The following is a 17,701-nucleotide window of genomic DNA, read 5'->3' as shown; positions in this document are numbered from 1 at the left end:
TAAGATTTTATCAAACTAACTTAGAATCCATTTACTCAGGGAAAATAACTTTTTTTTTTTGAAAAAAAAAATAAAAATTATTCATTTTTATGACAGAACTTTTAATTTCAATTAATCCTTGGGTTTAAACAATTTACTTCGGAGTAATAAAATCTCAATCCTTAAAACATATTTTTATTCCATAAACTATCTCGAGGCTAAACTCGGAAATCAATTGGAAAGCTAACTTAAATATAATATTGAAAATCTCAACTCCATTAACCAATAAAATTTCAAGATCTTAATCTCAAATTAGGTTTAAGAGAAATTCTAATGACACATTTAAGACGATAATTACTATTAATAGCATATTAAAAGCTGCTTAAAATCAAGGATATTACACCGATATTGTCGAATTTCAGGTCAACAGCTGAATCTTGCCAAATCATTTATTAAGTTCAGCCCAAATACGCCTCTTCCAATGCAACAACTTTTCAAATCAATTCTGCGAATGCCACAAGTGGAGAAGTTTGCCCAACACTTGGGAGTGCCCATTGATTTTATAGGTCCTAAACGTTCTCATTTTAATTACTTGATTCATAAGGTTGGTGACTTGATAGCATCATGGAATGGAGTGTTATTGTCCCAGGCACAAAAGCTGGTTTTGATTAATTTAGTCCTCGTTGCTACAGTTTCTCATGTAATGATGAGTTTGGAAATTCCAGGGGTAGTTGCGAATAAATTGATTCGATGATTGCCACTTTCTTCTGGGCCAAGCAAGGTAAAAAAGGAATGCACTGGGTTCGCAGGAATATTCTTCATTTACCTCGAGGGATGGGAGGTTTGGGTATCCGACGACTGTCGACGATGAATACAACTTTTTTAATGAAACAAGTGTGGAGGATGCATCAGAATCCACAATTGTTACTTTCACAAGTCTACGTTGTCAAAGGTAAATTTGCGTTAACTACTGGACTGCCTAATATTTGTCGTTGTCGTGTTTCATGGGGAATGCGAGGTCTACGTCGGGCGGAAACTATGTTGCTTCAAGGATGTGCTTGGAAGATTGGAAATGGGAGGAATGTTAGCGCGGGGAAAAATAATTGGGTTCTTGGAAAGGTTCCAGTTTTTGCTTCTCATATTCTACTGTCAGATGCTAAATCATGGAAGGTAAGTCATTTCATTCAGGATCATCACTTAATTGAAGATCATGGACTACAGTGGAATGCTTCTCTGGTTAGAAGCTCTTTTGAAAATATGGATGCAAATGCTATTTTGTCTGTTGAGTTACCATCTTCTCCAGCTCCAGATCGCTTGTATTGGACTGGGCACAAAACTAGAAATTTTACGATCAAGACTGGTTACGCTTTTTTACAACATGATGATATTCACTATCCCTCTTTTTCTGGTATTGATCAGAACAGGTTTATACCTTTTTTCAAGCTATTATGGGCCTTGAAAATCCTTCCGAAATGGAAGTTGTTTATTTGGAAACTGTTACGTGAAGGAATTCCAGTAAAAGCAAACCTGGAACGACGAGGTATCGTTCTAGATACAACATGTAATTTTTGCAGTGAACGTTGTGAAGACGCACAATACATTTTTCGCTTCTGCAATTTTGGCTCAAGATGTGTGGAGAGTAGTATGCTAGGCATATTCTCAAATTTTAATGAGGATCTTTCACTTCAAGAATGGATTCTCAATTATATCCAGCTATTTATTAGCTTGGACGGCAAGTTCAGTGATAGAGTAATCACCTTTATTGCAACATTGTGGGCTTTATGGGTTACACGGAATACAAGAGTTTTTCGATCCGAACCTGGGCATATTCAGACAGTTTATGTTCACCTCAGACTAGCTATGGAGCAATCCACTACCTTCATCGGGAAAGATAAGGGAAATTTAGATTTCCTTCATCCCCCTGAGTACGCTTCCACCTACCCTTCGGGTTTTTTCTTTGCTCATATTGGGGTAGAAATTTTGCCAATGCCTAGTACGATTATGCAAATAGATGGAGCGTGGAACAAGGTCACTTCAAGAGCTGGAATGGGTTGGATTCTCCAAAAACCAGTTACATCAGGAAATGAAATTTGTGGAGGTTGCGACTATGGTCTAGGGCATTCGACGCTACATGTTGAAGCAATGGCTTGTCCGCGGGCTCTTCAATGGGCAAAGGATTCCTCCTTGGATGTCATTGTTCTGTATACTGACTCTGCTACTTTGGTTTCTTACTTACAGAGACAAGTTGTGCTTGATATACATCTCACTTGGACAGTGACAACTATTCTTGACATAGGTAAGAGTTTTAGATGTTGTATGGTTAATAAGGTGCATCGAGATCAGTTTCAACAGGCGCATGATCTGGCGAAAAGAGCTGCGAAGGATGGACTGCATTTTGTCTCAACATTTGGCGTTAGGCCTGATGGTTGATTTTTAGCTGTTTAATTTCTTGTATTTTTATCCTATGTCAAAAAAAAAAAAGTCTGTCTTTCAATGAATTTTAGAAATAATACGTTTACATTATCGACCATCCAACCATATTAAATCTCTACTCAAAGAAACCAATCTCTATTCAATCCTTTTCTTTCCAAAATCAAAAGAATCAATCTCATATGAGCCACATAATCTTTGTCTCTACAATAAGAAGAGCTCCTTCAATTCTCAAATTTATTATTGATCGATAAACTTACATATTCTGCACGATTTGTCTCAAATCAAACCTCAACTTCTTCGATTCAACTTGATCAACAAGAATGTTAGAGCTAGCAGAAGACGAGGTGAAGAACTTCTTCAAGGTATGGGCAATAGTTTTTGTATCTTTAAGCTATTGTTATTACATAGGAAAGCTAATTCATCCAAAAGGTTATACAAGATTAGTAGCAATAATCCCAATCATTGCTCTCTTTTTGGCACTTCCTTTGAATCTCACCTCTTTTCATCTTGGTAGTATGACTTGTTTCTTTATTGCTTGGCTTGATAATTTCAAACTCTTGCTTTTTTCTTTTGATAAGGGCCCACTTTGCGCTAATTCTTCAATCTCATTCGCCAAATTTCTTGCACTTTCTTGCTTACCCATCAAAATCCAACAACACCCACCTCATAAAAAGTCATTAAAATCACACCCATCTATTTATAATCACATCATTAAAGGGATACTTTTATGTCTAATAATTAAAATCTATGATTATAGTGATTACATTCATCCAAAAATCATATGGCTAATCTTTTTCTTCCACTCATATTTCACCGTAGAATTAGTCTTTGCATTCCTAGCAACATTGGCTAATATTTTGTTAGGGTTCGAACTCGAGCCACAGTTCAATGAACCCTTAATATCAACCTCATTGCAAGACTTTTGGGGTAGGAGATGGAATATCATGGTGACAAGGATACTTAGGCCTACGGTGTACCTTCCCACACTAGAGTACTCCACTAAGGTCGTTGGACGCACGTGGGCCCCACTTACGACGGTGATGTCCACGTTCTTTGTGTCAGCCATTATGCACGAGCTCATCTTCTACTACTTGGGGCGCAACTGGCCCACATTTGAGGTGACCTAGTTCTTTCTCCTGCATGGATTATGTCTCTGTGTTGAGATTGTCGCTAAGAAGTTAGTTGGTGGGAAATGGAGGATTCCACGGTGGATTTCCGGCCCTGCGACAGTGTTGTTTGTGGTGGGTACTGGGTTTTGGTTGTTCTTTCCGCCCTTGTTGAAGGTTGGCTTGGATACTAGTGTTAGGTTATGATACATATGACAATTCATAAATCATGCGGAAAAACCATAAACCCAGGAAAACATATTATTTACACATAATCATTTAGCATAGATTAGATGCATACTCTTTGTTGCGTGCCTTCCCTAGCTGCGCCCGAACCGAACAAGAACAAGTCTTTAGGACTCCAAGTGTCGTCCCTCCGTAGATAGTCCACAGCACGTCCGGATCCGCCTTAAGATTGACCAACTAGAATCGCCCTTAAGGTACTATTATTTTCGGCACTTTATAGGCAAATGTGTGACTGAATTTTTCTCACAAAAACTCACTTTGAATACTTTGAAACTTGTGTTATAAATTGTGAGCCCTAGCCTCATATTTATAGCGGTATGGAAAGGGAATCGAAATCCTATTCAGATACAAATTAATCAAACCTAGAATCCTACAAGAACTCTAATTTAATTAATTTATCAAATAGAATTTAGGAATTTAATCATTAACCGAACTCTGCATGTTTTAGGAAACGTGCACGAACACAAACACTTGCACACACACGCACGGCAGCCACGATGGGCCCTATGCGTGCGCGCGAGCAGCAACCCACTCAGCGCCCGCGCGCGCTGCGCGTGCTGTGCGCGCTGTGCGCGCTGCGCGCTGCGCGCAGCCTGCTGGGCCTGGCCTTGCGCTGGGCCTGGCGTGGCTGTTTGTGCGGCGCGCTTGGCTTGCTGGGCGATGGCCTGGCTTCGTGCTGGGCCTCGTCCGGCAGGCCTCGTCCGATGCTTATTCGTACGATGCGCTTCCGATTAAATTTTCCGATTCCGGAATTCATTTCCGATACGAACAATATTTAATATTTCCGATTCCGGAATTAATTTCCGTTTCGAACAAATATTTAATATTTCCGTTTCCGGAATTATTTTCCGATTCCGGTAATATTTCCGATTCTGACAATATTTCCGTTTCCGGCAATATTTCCGATTCTGGCAATATTTCCATTTCCGATAATATTTTCCGACACGTACCATGTTTCCGTTTCCGGCAACATCTACGACTTGGATAATATTTATATTTCCGATACGATCCATATTTCCGTTTCCGGCAATATCATCGTTTCCGGAGTATTCATTCCTTGCCTGTGACGATCTTAGCTCCCACTGAAACCAAGATCCGTCGGTTCCGAATATTCATAGATGGAGTATTTAATGCTATTAAATACTTGATCCGTTTACGTACTATTTGTGTGACCCTACGGGTTCAGTCAAGAGTAAGCTGTGGATTAATATCATTAATTCCACTTGAACTGAAGCGGCCTCTAGCTAGGCATTCAGCTCACTTGATCTCACTGAATTATTAACTTGTTAATTAATACTGAACCGCATTTATTAGACTTAACATAGAATGCATACTTGGACCAAGGGCATTATTTCCTTCAACTAGACCGTTTCAAGAGTTTGCGGCCGTTGCCAAGTTTGTAAGGAGTTTGAAGGCAGCTCTCACATTTTGAGTAGTTGCTTCTACAGTTGCACATTAACTTGTGAATTGTGGTACGAACTACGAAGTACCTTTTTTTCCCCACCAGGCATGTATTCCACACAGGTTGGTATGTAACACCACTAAGGCTCCGTTTGGTAGGTTGTAAAACGTTTTCATTGTAAAATGTTTTTCTATGGAAAATATTTTTCAAAGGAAAACACAATTCCAAACTAGTTTTCCTTTGTTTGGAAACTTAAAGGAAAATGGGAGAAGATGGTGAAGATTGAGGGGAAGAAAGGAGAGGGAGGTAAGGAGGAAAGAAGGAAAAGTGGTTTCCCTCACTTTCAAATGGAAAAGGGTTTTCCACCTTTGAGGGAGTAATGGAAAATTGTTTTATTACATCCCTTACCCAACCAAACAATGTAAAATGATTAAAAAGAGGAAAATCGTTTTCCATGAAAACGTTTTACGCCCTACCAAACGGAGCCTAACACAAGGATTTAATTACTTTATGCTCATTCGTAATATTTTTTTCAAAGTTGAAATTAAAGTGCTTGTAGAAGCTTTTGTTTCTACCCTACTGTTAAATAAGGAAATTTATTTACTTTCTTAAAATTATTATTGTTCATTTGTTTGTAGTTTGAATATAATTATGACATTAACATCAATGGGATTATATATAATGAGGTTAACTTTCGTTGTTCCTGTCATAACGGAAGCAAAGAAAGTTTAAAGAACGCAAATAAGAACGCAAAGATTTTACGTGGTTCACTAACAGTGTGTTAGCTATGTCCATAGGCAGAGGAGAGGAAAGTTTTATTGATCTTGAGAAGTACAGATTACAGAATACAACTAGGTTATGGCCTAGAGAGTTTATATAGTACTTTCTAGACAAATACGAAAAAGCCCAGAAAATAGGCAAAAAATCAATAACCCTGCTGGGACGTTGCAGCAAGGGACTTGACCGATTCAGGATATTATTCTAACAGTTTCGTTGATTAAGTTCTCCTTATTAATGATAAATTATGCTTCTTGGAAATGGAAATGCTACCCCCCTCTGGCCTCTTGTAGGTGAAAGTTTTCTCGGAGTTATCATGTCACATGACACAGGGCAAATGGGACCTTCGGCCTTTGATTATTAAAGAGCATGGTTTGTAGTTTACGAGTAATTGGCAATATTGAATGGACCCAATGGGTCAACTTTGGTATTGTTGCCAACTTCCCCTTGTGCAGCACGAGGTCCGTTCAAGCATCTATATATTTCTATGGAATATTTTAGTCTTTTAGACACATTGTCAAATGTGAAGTAAATAAGTGATATATATACTTCCATTTTCCGTACCAAGAATTAATTTATATCATGTAAAGCATGTTATAATAAGTTTAATCGATCACGTTCAAATAAATTAAATTCCGGCCAGGTCTTACTTCTCCGTCAAATAAGTTTAATCAGGTTATAAGAAGTTCATATAATAGGTTCAATTTGTAAAAGTTCAAAGTGTAGAGAACACACATAGTAAAGCATTTACTGTTCAACCATGTTTAAAAAGTTCTTATATTAAAGTCATGTTCTTTAGAGCTCAACTGAACTAAACTAAACGAAAATTAACTAAACTTAACTTAACTGAACTTAATAAATAATAAGTAATAAATAAAAAGTAATAAATTATTAACAATAAATTATTAACAATAAATAATAAATAATGAATAATTAATAACTAATACAGAGTAATCCATAATATATTAATTACTAAATAATACTCCCTCCATTCCTTTTTGTTGTTCCCGTTTCCTTTTTGGACATTCCTTTTTGTTGTTCCCCTACCGAATCTTCACTATTTTTGGCCATTGTTTTTTTTACCAAATTACCATAAGATTCTCCACTATTAACCAAAAAACCCTAAGATTCTACCATTTTTCCAACCTAAATTTCACCACTTTCATTATTTTATTCATCCCCTCTTCCCAATTCACCTGTCACTATCTACATCTCTATCTTCTTTTCAACCGGATCTCCTTCACTTTTCTCTCTCTCCTCCTTCCTCTCTCTGTTTCTCTCAAGAACATCAAGATATTCTTCATTTTCCATCTCCCTCCTCTCACTTTTCTCTCTCTCTCTCTCCTCCTTCCTCTCTCAGTTTTCTCTCTCCATTTCTCTCAAGAACACTAAAATGTTCTTCATTTTCCATTTTCCTCTCACGTTTCATTCTAGATCGCCGCCACCACCACCACCCTCCGGAAAACGCTGTAGAATACGTATTATGGCTTTAGATGGTGAAATTCGACCATGGTGGAATTTGACCTCTAAATCCTCAAAATTGTGATATTGAGATCAATTGGGTATTAATTTATTTTTGTGTTCATGTTTCAAATTTTTAGGGTTGATTTTGTTGAACTTTTGACGACTTTCTGGATTGTTTTTTCTTGATTTTGGTCGAGTTTTTTGGGTTAATTTTTGTCGAATTTTTTGTTGATTTTGGTCGAATTTTTTGTCGGATATTTTGGGTTTATTTTGGTCGAATTTTGGGTTGAATTTTCTGGAAATTTTGGGTTGATTTTGGTCGAATATTTTGTCAAAATTTTTGGTCTAATTTTGGGTTGAATTTTCTCGAATTTCTTGTCGAGTTTTTGGGTTGATTTTGGTTGAATTTTCTCGATTTTCTGGGTTTAATTTTGGGTTGAATTTGTTCGTATTTCTGGGTTGAATTTTGCTCGATTTTTGGTTGAATTTGGGTTGAATTTGTTCGATTTTCTGTGTTGAATTTGTTGTTCGATTTTCTGGGTTGAATTTGTTCGATTTGGGTTGAATTTGCTCGATTTTCTGGGTTGAATTTGGGTTGAATTTGTTCGTATTTCTGGGTTGAATTTGTTGTTTGATTTTCTGGGTTGAATTTTTTCGATTTTCTGGGTTGAATTTGTTTGATTTGGGTTGAATTTGCTCGATTTTCTGGGTTGAATTTGTTCGTATTTCCGGGTTCAATTCTGCTCGATTTTTTGTCGAATTTGTGGGTTGATTGTTGTCGAATTTCTGGGTTGAATTCTGCTCGATTTTGTTGTCGAATTTGTGGATTGATTGTTGTCGAAATTTCTGGGTTTTTTGTTGGATTTTCTTATTTTTTGGTTGATTTTTCTGGTTCGAATTTTCTTGAATTTTCTGGTTCGATTTAGAGTTGTTCGAATTTTTGTTATTTTTCTGGTTCGAATTTAATCAGATTATTTTGTTAATAATAAAAAAATATCTCCCATTTATCTTTTTTCTTTAATATTTTCTCTCTCTTTACTTTATTTTAAATATATAATCTCTTACACCTAATTATTATTTTTACACCCAATCATTACTCATATCCCAATACAACCAAAGATTCCAATTTTCTTAAAAACCACCCAACATTCCTTAGTGGAACAACAAAAAGGATCGGAGGGAGTAAATTTTAGTAATTAATAATAAATAATAAGCTATATGGAATAATAATAATAATAATAATAATAATAATAATAATAATTTGAATTGAATTTAATTAAACTGAACTGTTATATAAGTCCTAAAACTGCAATTACACAAAAAAGAACAGGTCCTAAGTCCAGTTTAGACTAGTTCAAGAGATTTAAAGTTAGAGACCACACATCTATAGTAAAGTAATGTTGAGTGGTGTACGTAAATTAATGTTGAGAAAGTAAGAATACTTGGTGTAAAAAAATATGGATTAGAAAGTAAGACAATGGGTAAAAATGTGTAAATATTATGGAATAAAGATGTAAGACAAGAACATATGTTTTTAAATATTACTTCAGAATACAATACATCATATTGTATTCTTAAACAAAACGTGGGTAAAAATGTGTAAATATTATGGAATAAAAGATGTATACACTAAAGGAAAAATCGTCACGTGCTTCTCTTCAAGTGTGGGTCATTTAATAAATTGGCAGCACATGAGAGCACAAAAAAAAAAAAAAAAAAAAACATTTTCACAAGTGCGGACACATTTTAGAAAATTGGCAGCACTTGAGTTCAAGTGCGGGCTTTAAACTCAAGTGCGGGCTCATTTACAAAAGACCCGCACAAAATAATTCCTAATTTTTTTTGGGTTTCCCGCTTCTCTGTCCTTAGCCTCTTCTCTGCTTCACCAATTTTCATCTCTCTTCCCCTCTCTTCCCCTCTCTGGTTCTTCTCTTCCTTTCTTGTTCTCTGGGCAAGACTGTGAAACCACAACACTCACTGCACACACCTCACTGCTGCCCCCCCCCCCAGGCGTCGCCGGTGCTGTTCCCTCACCCATCGCCGGCGTTGTTCCCCTCCTCCACCGCGTCGCAGCTTCTCCTACACGGTGTCGCAGCTGCTCCTCCACGGCGTCGCAGCTGCTCCTCCTCCACCTCCACCTTGTATTCTTCTTAATACCCTTCTTAATCAATAATAACCTAAGTACTCTTCTTAATTAATTTTGTTTACTGTTTTCTTTGAATTTGACCGATTTCGCCCATGGGTTCTTCAATTCTCGATTAACTTCTGATTTTATATGTGGATAATTGGAAAATAATTGTTGATATTCTGATTTGGAGTTAGGTTAAGGATTTAGGTGTTTCGATTAAATTTTGTTCATACACGATGATGTTGTTTTCTTTATTTTTCTGGAGCTAAAGTAAACTGGAACATATTCATGGAATGGGGGGAGTATGTTTTTCTATAGACAATTTCAAATTCAAATTGAATCTCATCACAAGTCCACCTAAATTGAGTGCTGAAACAGAACACCAGGATGCCCAAAGTATCATACAGGACATACTGGTGAAAGTTGCAAAATCCGTAGTTATGAGAAAAGCGACTTTGAGGCTATCACTTCCTTTAATTAGAGCTTTCCGTTTAAGTTTTGTCATGTTAAAACACCAGTAATATAAACTGAGGGTATCATCTCTGCATTCAAGACAAAGCATGTAAAATTGTAGATCGTAAAATACTTTCACGTGAGTATCAGGGATAGCTTATGTTAACATGAAAACATCCCTAAACACTCAGTACAGGAAAAAAATACAAGAACCAAATTTAAATAGGATGCCAACCTCGAAAAGCAATCCAAACCAGAATAAATGCAGGTTATAGGCCATTAAAGTTTCGAACTTGTAAAAGTTCAATGTAAAAGTGCATCTCATTCTTGCTTCATACTTGAATCATGCCTTTTTTTAAAGAAAAATATTTAATTAGATGAAGAAATTTATAGTTTTAAAGCACCTGGCGGGTTTCTTAACATAGTTATTCTTGATGCAGGGTATAGAAAAACTTGGAAACGTCCAATGTTATTTTTCCTCTTGCAGTAGTCATACTAATGAGGTAATAGTGGTTGTTGTTAAATTGATTAATGATTTACATGATTTTCTCTCTGCTTAAGTTACTCATTTTAGTAGGAACTGGCTAACCAAGTGGGGTTATTGCAAGCACATTCAGAAGCGCATAAGCTACTGAGGTGCACCTTTGGAATTTAACTGTTCCAAGTATTTTGTTTTCTAAACATTTCATACTAGTGTGTGTTATGCTTTAAAGTATTGCAACTTGGACTGAACTTTTTGTTTATATATGTGCCTCTTTTTTTCTCGTCTACTGTTGAGTTGTTATGATTTTTCGAAATCCTAGCTCAATCTGGTAGTAATATATTTTCTTCTCTATGCAAATCCTACTTTTGGATACACAGGCCTGGGAAGATAAAGAGAGGGAAGAGTTTCATTACGGTTGAATTCTTGAGTCACCTATAAGGTATTTCTACTCTTTTTTTTGAAGTAATTATATGTTTTTTCCATCTTTTTATCGACAGAATGAGTGCAAGTTACTAGGTTTTAGTCAAAATGTGACTGATAATGAACTAATGAGGCTTAAATGTGCATAACTTCCCCAAAATGGGTGAGAATGACTCTTTGAAACATAAAACTAAGTATATCAAACATGGAAAAACGTGGGTAAAACAAAACATATTATTAAAGTTAATTTACAAACGAATCACATATGTTTTTCACAACTCCTTAGGTAGTGTAGACTGTTAGGTTATGATACATATAAATGAATATAAATCATGCGGAAAAACCATAAAAGCCAGGATTCCAAATTAATTGCCACATAAAAATTAGCATAATTTAGGATGCATACTCTTTGTAGCGTGCCCTCCCTTGCTGCGCCCGAACCGAACAAGAACAAGTCTTTAGGACTCCAAGTGTCGTCCCTCCGTAGAAAGTCCACAGCACGTCCGGATCCGCCTTAGGTTTAATTAACTAGAATCGCCCCAAAGGTACTATGTATTTTCGGTTATTATGAAGCAAATAAGTGACTGAATTTTATGCCTAAAACTCTCTTGAATACTTTGAAAACTCGTTATAAATTGTGAACATTGATCACCTATTTATAGGGTATGGAAAAGGTATTGGAATCCTACTAGGAAACGAATTAATTAATCTGAATTTAATTTAAACTCTATTAATTAATTTATCTAGTAGATATAGGAATTTAATCTTTAAACGAATCCTACACGATTTAGGTTTCGTACGTAAGCACAAACACACACGAGCATGACCCGCATGTGCGCAGGCCATGCCCGCGCATACGCAAAGCCCACGAAGCTGCCATTGTGCTCGCAGCCTAGGCGCGCGTTGGGCCTGGCCTTGCGCAGGGCCTGGTGTGGACTTGGGCTGTTTGTGAGGCGCGCTTGGCTTGCTGGACGTGGGCCTGGCTTCGTGCTGGGCCTTCGTCTAGCAAGCTCGTCCGATGCTAATTCGTACGACGCGCTTCCGATTAATTTCCCGATTCCGGAATTCATTTTCGATACGAACAATATTTAACATTTTTTATTCCGGAATTAATTTCCGTTTCGAACAAATATTTAATATTTCTGTTTCCGGAATTATTTTCCGATTCCGATAATATTTCTGATTCCGACAATATTTCCGTTTCCAGCAATATTTCAGATTCCGGCAATATTTCCATTCCCGATAATATTTTCCGATACGTACCATGTTTCCGTTTCCGGCAACATCTACGACTTGGATAATATTTATATTTCCGATACGATCCATATTTCCGTTTCCGGCAATATCATCGTTTCCGGAGTATTCATTATTTTCCTTTGACGATCTCAGCTCCCACTGAAACCAAGATCCGTCGATTCCGAATATCCATAGATGGAGTATTTAATGCCATTAAATACTTGATCCGTTTACGTACTATTTGTGTGACCCTACGGGTTCAGTCAAGAGTAAGTTGTGGATTAATATCATTAATCCACTTGAACTGAAGCGGCCTCTAGCTAGGCATACAGTTCACTTGATCTCACTGAATTATTAACTTATATAATTAATACTGAACCGCATTTATTAGACTTACCATTAAATGCATACTTGGACCAAGGGCATTATTTCCTTTATAGACATCCTTTTCCTTAAAGTACAGATATCGAAAGGGAATTGATTTTGGCATTCCCACTATGAAAATCACAATCCGGTGAGCAAAGAAAACCTATGCTACACTCACAAATAAATCCATAATCAATTCCCATATCTTAAGAGTAGATTATAACATATTCTATATACTCCTGTCCTATGACTTATAACTCATAGCCTAAGATTAGGTTATTGTTGAAGAGAGCAAACAAATTCATGGGTAGTCATACTGATACAGCATGCATGTTCTATAGTAACAAAGGACAATAAGCCTTGGATACCAAAAGAACATTGTTGCAAGTATATGGACTCCGTATTATGGTTTGTACAAATCTCTTTGCAATTCCTTTAATTAGAGAGAGAAAAAAGAGCTGAGTGGATGGTTACCTTGGAGTAGTACTCTTGGTGCCTTATCAAAAATGTTATTTTTGGAGTCCCTAAAGCGATAGTTACATGCAACCACGATGTAGAAGACAACATTAGCAGCACTTAATGCAGCTAACGCCCAGAAATAGTTATCTAAACGACTATTATTGGATGTAGCTTGGAACCAACTTGTCCCACTACCACTAATATTTTGGCTAATCTTTCCCACTATAACAACAGAAATCGGACTCACCATGTATCCAATTCCAGATGCTGCAAATGCAAAATGTGCAGAGTAGCGACTCGTAGGGGGAGGAGCTTGATCCGATAGCAAGTCAGTTACACTCGTTGCAAGTATTCCATCTTGTTCCGGTATGGACTGGGAACGGATGGAGAGGTCTTGCGGGTTGTGTGGTGTTGTTATCCAGATGAGTTCCTGCGCAGATAACAAAGGTGAACTAACCTCGAGGGTGATTCGAGGATCCCCCCTCCGATGCTAAAGTCAGATATGATGAGGAATAAGTGTTTTAGGTTTAGTGAAAATGATTGGGATTGCGTACCTTTCGTAATAAATGAGGCCCATATATATAGGCGCGGGTCGGGTGTACGGATCAATATGGGTCCTACCCGATTGATAGCGACCCGTTGACTCTTTGATTGGTCACGTGCCATCTTCCTACCAGCCTACCTGGGAAGCTGGTAAGAATTAAGACTACTGGTAGGAGTGTTTGCATGTAGACCCTTTCTGGATGAGGGTGCTACCGGCCTGCTGGTAGCATACCCGTACAACTAGCCCCCTCAGAGTGAGTACATCCGACTGGACTGATGTGCTTGCTCTGAAAAAAGGAATCTCTCCCTACAACTAGCCCCCGAAATCACGTCTTTTTGCAAAATGTGAAGGTGCGTTGATTATGCTTTGAATGCTGACTAGCCCCTTCATAATGAATGCTACCTGAACTTTTTGCGAAAACACACAGACATAGAAAATAGGCCAAACATGAACTTCCTTACCGAAAAGATCCCTAGGATGATAGCCCCCTTGATTTTTGATGCTGACTAGCCCCCTTGAGATTTTTGATGCTGACTAGCCCCCTTGAGATTTTTGATGCTGACTAGCCCCCTTGAGATTTTTGATTTTGAGATTTTGAATTTGAAAAGGTTATATGAATTTGTACCGCTCTAATTTGCTCCACGTGTATTGCATCTGTACTCCTTGCGACGCGTGTCACATGGTTATATTATTTCAACGGCCAAGATTATTATTGTCTTTTCAACTTCTTTTAACTGTCAAACCCACCGCATTTCCGCTCGACTATTTAACTTTCCTTTCTTAAACTTTCAAACCTTTTTCACTCTTGCCTTTTCAAACTCTCTCTCTCTCTCATCGAAATTTCTTCTTTCTTTTTGAAATTGCGTATACCTGAGTGCATATTTTTCTCCGCCGCTGTTCTGCTTGCTTCTGACAAGGTTGGCGTCTGCGAAAGTGGTTTTTATCGGTTCTGGGTTGCGAATTATCTGCTGCGTTTGAAGGTATAATCTTATTTCTTTTTTTATTTCCCCCTTTCTCATAAGTTTGGTGTTGTATTTAGGCATAATGTCGAGTGAGCGAGATAGTGAGAATGAGTTGAGTGGGGTTGGGTATGATGATGCTGACCTTGCGTCCGTTTCTGAGGACGTCAATTTTAAGGATGATGATAAACCGTCTACCTCTGATTACTTTGAACCGTCCTAAGCGGATGCTGCCTTGGAATTACAGGCTCATATGCGTAAACAGGTACGAGCCGATATTCGTCGTGATTTGAATTTAATAGAAAACTTCGAAACAATCTCGGCAGTGGATGCTCCCTCTATTTCCCTTGACTACGAACTTCGATCTTGGACGCAATTTATGGACCCTGCCGGTAAAGGACATGGTGATTATGGCACTAATTTTGGAAATGTTGTTGTGTCTTTTAATCAGGATGTCGTTAAGGGTGCCCACTTAGAGAACGTGGCTGGTGGGAGCCGTCAAGTGGATGTTGGAGAGGTTAGCAGTCGTGCCAACGATGCTGCAAGGTCTGAAAACTCCGCCGGTAGTGATGGGGAAGAGGATGAGGGTATAGGAGATTCAATTTTGGAGTCTGATGATGATATCGGTAAGCTGTGGGGTGATGGTGAAGATGTTTCATCTCTCTGTGAGCAGGTTGTGAGGGAAGGAGATTTGGACGTGGAGCCAGACTCTGATACGGAGGAGACGAGGTTTAGGGTTGAATGCCCTCCTCCTGCTGGTAGTGCCGTTGGCAAGGCTAAGATAATAAAAACTTTTCGCGATAGGGCTATCAAAGACAATCATCCGCACTGGGCCAATAGGGCTACCGTCTTGTGATTCCCGCGGAGGGGAGTGTGATTTTGGATTGCCCTCCTGGTCATGTCGGCGTGTATGCCCACCATATTGACTTTGGCCTCCGATTTCCCCTGCATCCCTTTATAGAGAAGGTATTTCGGGCTTGGAATGTGTGCTTGGCGCAGGTAACGCCGCAGGTTGTAAGGAATGTGGTTGCCTTTACCTGGTTGCTGTATTTTAAGCAATGGCCTCAAACCATCAATCTATTTCGGCGGCTGATTTGGCTTAAGAAATACAAGAAGAACTCTGGCTGGTGGTCTTTTTACACCAAGGGAAGTAAGATGATTGTTAATCCCAAACTGTCTAGCTGCAAAGATTGGGAGAAGAAGTTCTACTGGTTAAAAGTGCCGTCTGACTTTCCGACCATTTTCATTTGCCCCGCCCTCATATGAATCACTATCCTGATCGGGAGCTGGGTTTTAGAGAAAAAAGGGCATATCAGTTTGTGTCCTGCTTGCATGTTGACACCGGTTTGCAGAAGTCTGCGACCGTTCCTAGATACTGGTTACCTCCTGCCAAGTATATTTTGGCAAATGGGCCGTTGTCTGCAGTCGGCTTGTGCCACACCCATACTCTTGGTAGGGTCGTGGGGCTGATAGCTATATTCCCCCTTCTATATTGTTTAAGTATGCTTTTGCTGTTTTGTATGTACTTTTGCTGTCTGTGTTTGAATATTTCCTTGCGTTTCTTACCAGGTCTGCACACTCTTGACTTTGGTATTCTTGGTTTGGGCGAAGGCGGTCGTCCTACCAACAATAATCCTCCAAATCCGAAAGGCGTTTTTTCTACTCTCTCCACTTACGCAGCCAAAGCCAACAAAAAACGTGGTTTGTCGCGGGAGGAGCCTGTTAGTGAGTCTCCTGTCAAGAAAACAAAAAGGCTAAGTTCTTTACCAGCTCCCAAGCCCCTTACTATTCGTGAACCATCTGCTCATTCTATCGGTGGTTTGGCTGTTGATACCGTTCCCCAACAACTTTTTGTTACGACTCATACTGCCGGTACGTCTGACATGGCTGGTGGTTTTAAAAGTTTGGATTGTGGTCACGGTGCGACCCTTATTGGTAGGCGCCCTCGTGACCGCAATCAGCCCTTTACTCGAGTGAATCAGTCTGGCCCTACCGAGTCTGCGCAACCTGCCCCTGAAAAGTCTCAAGAGAAAACTCCTGAGAAGGAGTTTGAATCGGCTGCGGTTGTGAACATCGCAGGCCAGGGGGATGATGCTGCCGCTAATGTTGAGGCGACAGTTCAGGCTGACCTGATGGTTGTAGATCTTATGACTCCAACTCGCCAGAATCGGGAGCAGGAGGTAAATGACAATGATGCTGCTGGCTTGGGCCAAGAAATTCCTCCTATTCTGCCTCCTCCTATTCTTCACACATCTTCTGGGTATTTTTGCCCTGGCTAGAGCGCTGGTTCCAGCTCTGGTTTGAATATGGGGGTGTTTGTCCGTCCTGGTGAGTGGATTGAGAAGACTCCGGTATGCCTAACTCCCAGGAAGATGAAGTATTTTGAGGTCCCTCCCGGTGAGCCTGATGTGAAGGAAATATGTCCTTCACCCAAGGTGCATTAAGTCTAATACCAAGGTTCAAATTAATTGCGAACAATTAATTCAGTAAGATCAAGTGATCGGAACAGCTAGCTGGAGCAATGCTTCCAATCAGTGAGTTCTAATGGATATTGAACTCACAACTTACTCTTGACTGAACCTACAAGGTCACACCAATGACACGTAACAGATCACCGGATTAAATGAATCGGAAATTCATTTAATAGCTTTTCGGGATTTAAGTTGGAAACGTATTATACGATACGACCTTGCATCGGAATTCAATATCGTATCGCGAATATTCGTAAGCTAGGCGAAACGAATAAATCGTATCGTACGACGGTGATTCGTCGTATACGAAACGATAAATAATATATCGGAAATATATTAAACGCGAATACGAAGGGCGGCCCACGAGCCGAGTGCGCAAAGCACTCGAGGCCCATGGGCGCGCTAGGCGAACGAGCAAAAGGCCAAGGCAACACGGCAGCGCTAGGCCCATGGCCGAGCATGGCTGTGCGTGTGCGCGCGGGCCTGTGTAGCAACACAGCCACAGCAAGCGAGGCCCATGGCCCAGCGCGCTGTGCTTGTCGCACGCACGGCTTGCTGGCCGGCCTTGCCTACGGGCTTGGTCGGTTTAGTAAGGTTATGTAAATAACCTTATGACCTAATTTCCAACTTACTGCAATCACAATTCAGATTACAAACAACCCTAGGAGAAAACAGAGAACCCTAATTCTCTCTGTGCCTCCATAGTGTGTTCATCCCAAAAGCAAATCTCTTGATCGATTGTCTAAGCTACGATAATCAAGACGGGTCTGATCG

General features: G+C 39.2%; 1 protein-coding gene and 2 pseudogenes across 1 annotated transcript; 2 read left to right on the top strand and 1 right to left on the bottom strand.

Moving 5' to 3' along the window:
* The first annotated feature begins 771 nt into the window (after nt 1-771).
* LOC130467499 (uncharacterized) lies at nt 772-2,409 on the top strand. Its single transcript, XM_056836018.1, has one exon. The coding sequence runs from the start codon at nt 772-774 to the stop codon at nt 2,407-2,409; it is 1,638 nt and encodes a 545-aa protein (XP_056691996.1).
* Nucleotides 2,410-2,732: 323 nt separating this feature from the next.
* On the top strand, nt 2,733-3,947 carry LOC110774655 (acyl-CoA--sterol O-acyltransferase 1-like; annotated as a pseudogene).
* Nucleotides 3,948-12,556: 8,609 nt separating this feature from the next.
* Nucleotides 12,557-17,701, bottom strand: part of LOC110779635 (protein NRT1/ PTR FAMILY 5.5-like) — a 53,762-nt pseudogene continuing 48,617 nt past the window's right edge.

The sequence above is a fragment of the Spinacia oleracea genome, chromosome 2 (assembly GCF_020520425.1).
Source record: "Spinacia oleracea cultivar Varoflay chromosome 2, BTI_SOV_V1, whole genome shotgun sequence".
Taxonomy (NCBI): Eukaryota; Viridiplantae; Streptophyta; class Magnoliopsida; order Caryophyllales; family Amaranthaceae; genus Spinacia; species Spinacia oleracea.
Note: the sequence above shows the minus strand (reverse complement) of the source record. Positions and strands in the feature narration are given on the sequence as shown.

Bases quoted from the DNA above. Each gene is read 5' to 3' on its own strand.
- LOC130467499 (XM_056836018.1), top strand. From the start codon at position 772: ATGCACTGGGTTCGCAGGAATATTCTTCATTTACCTCGAGGGATGGGA.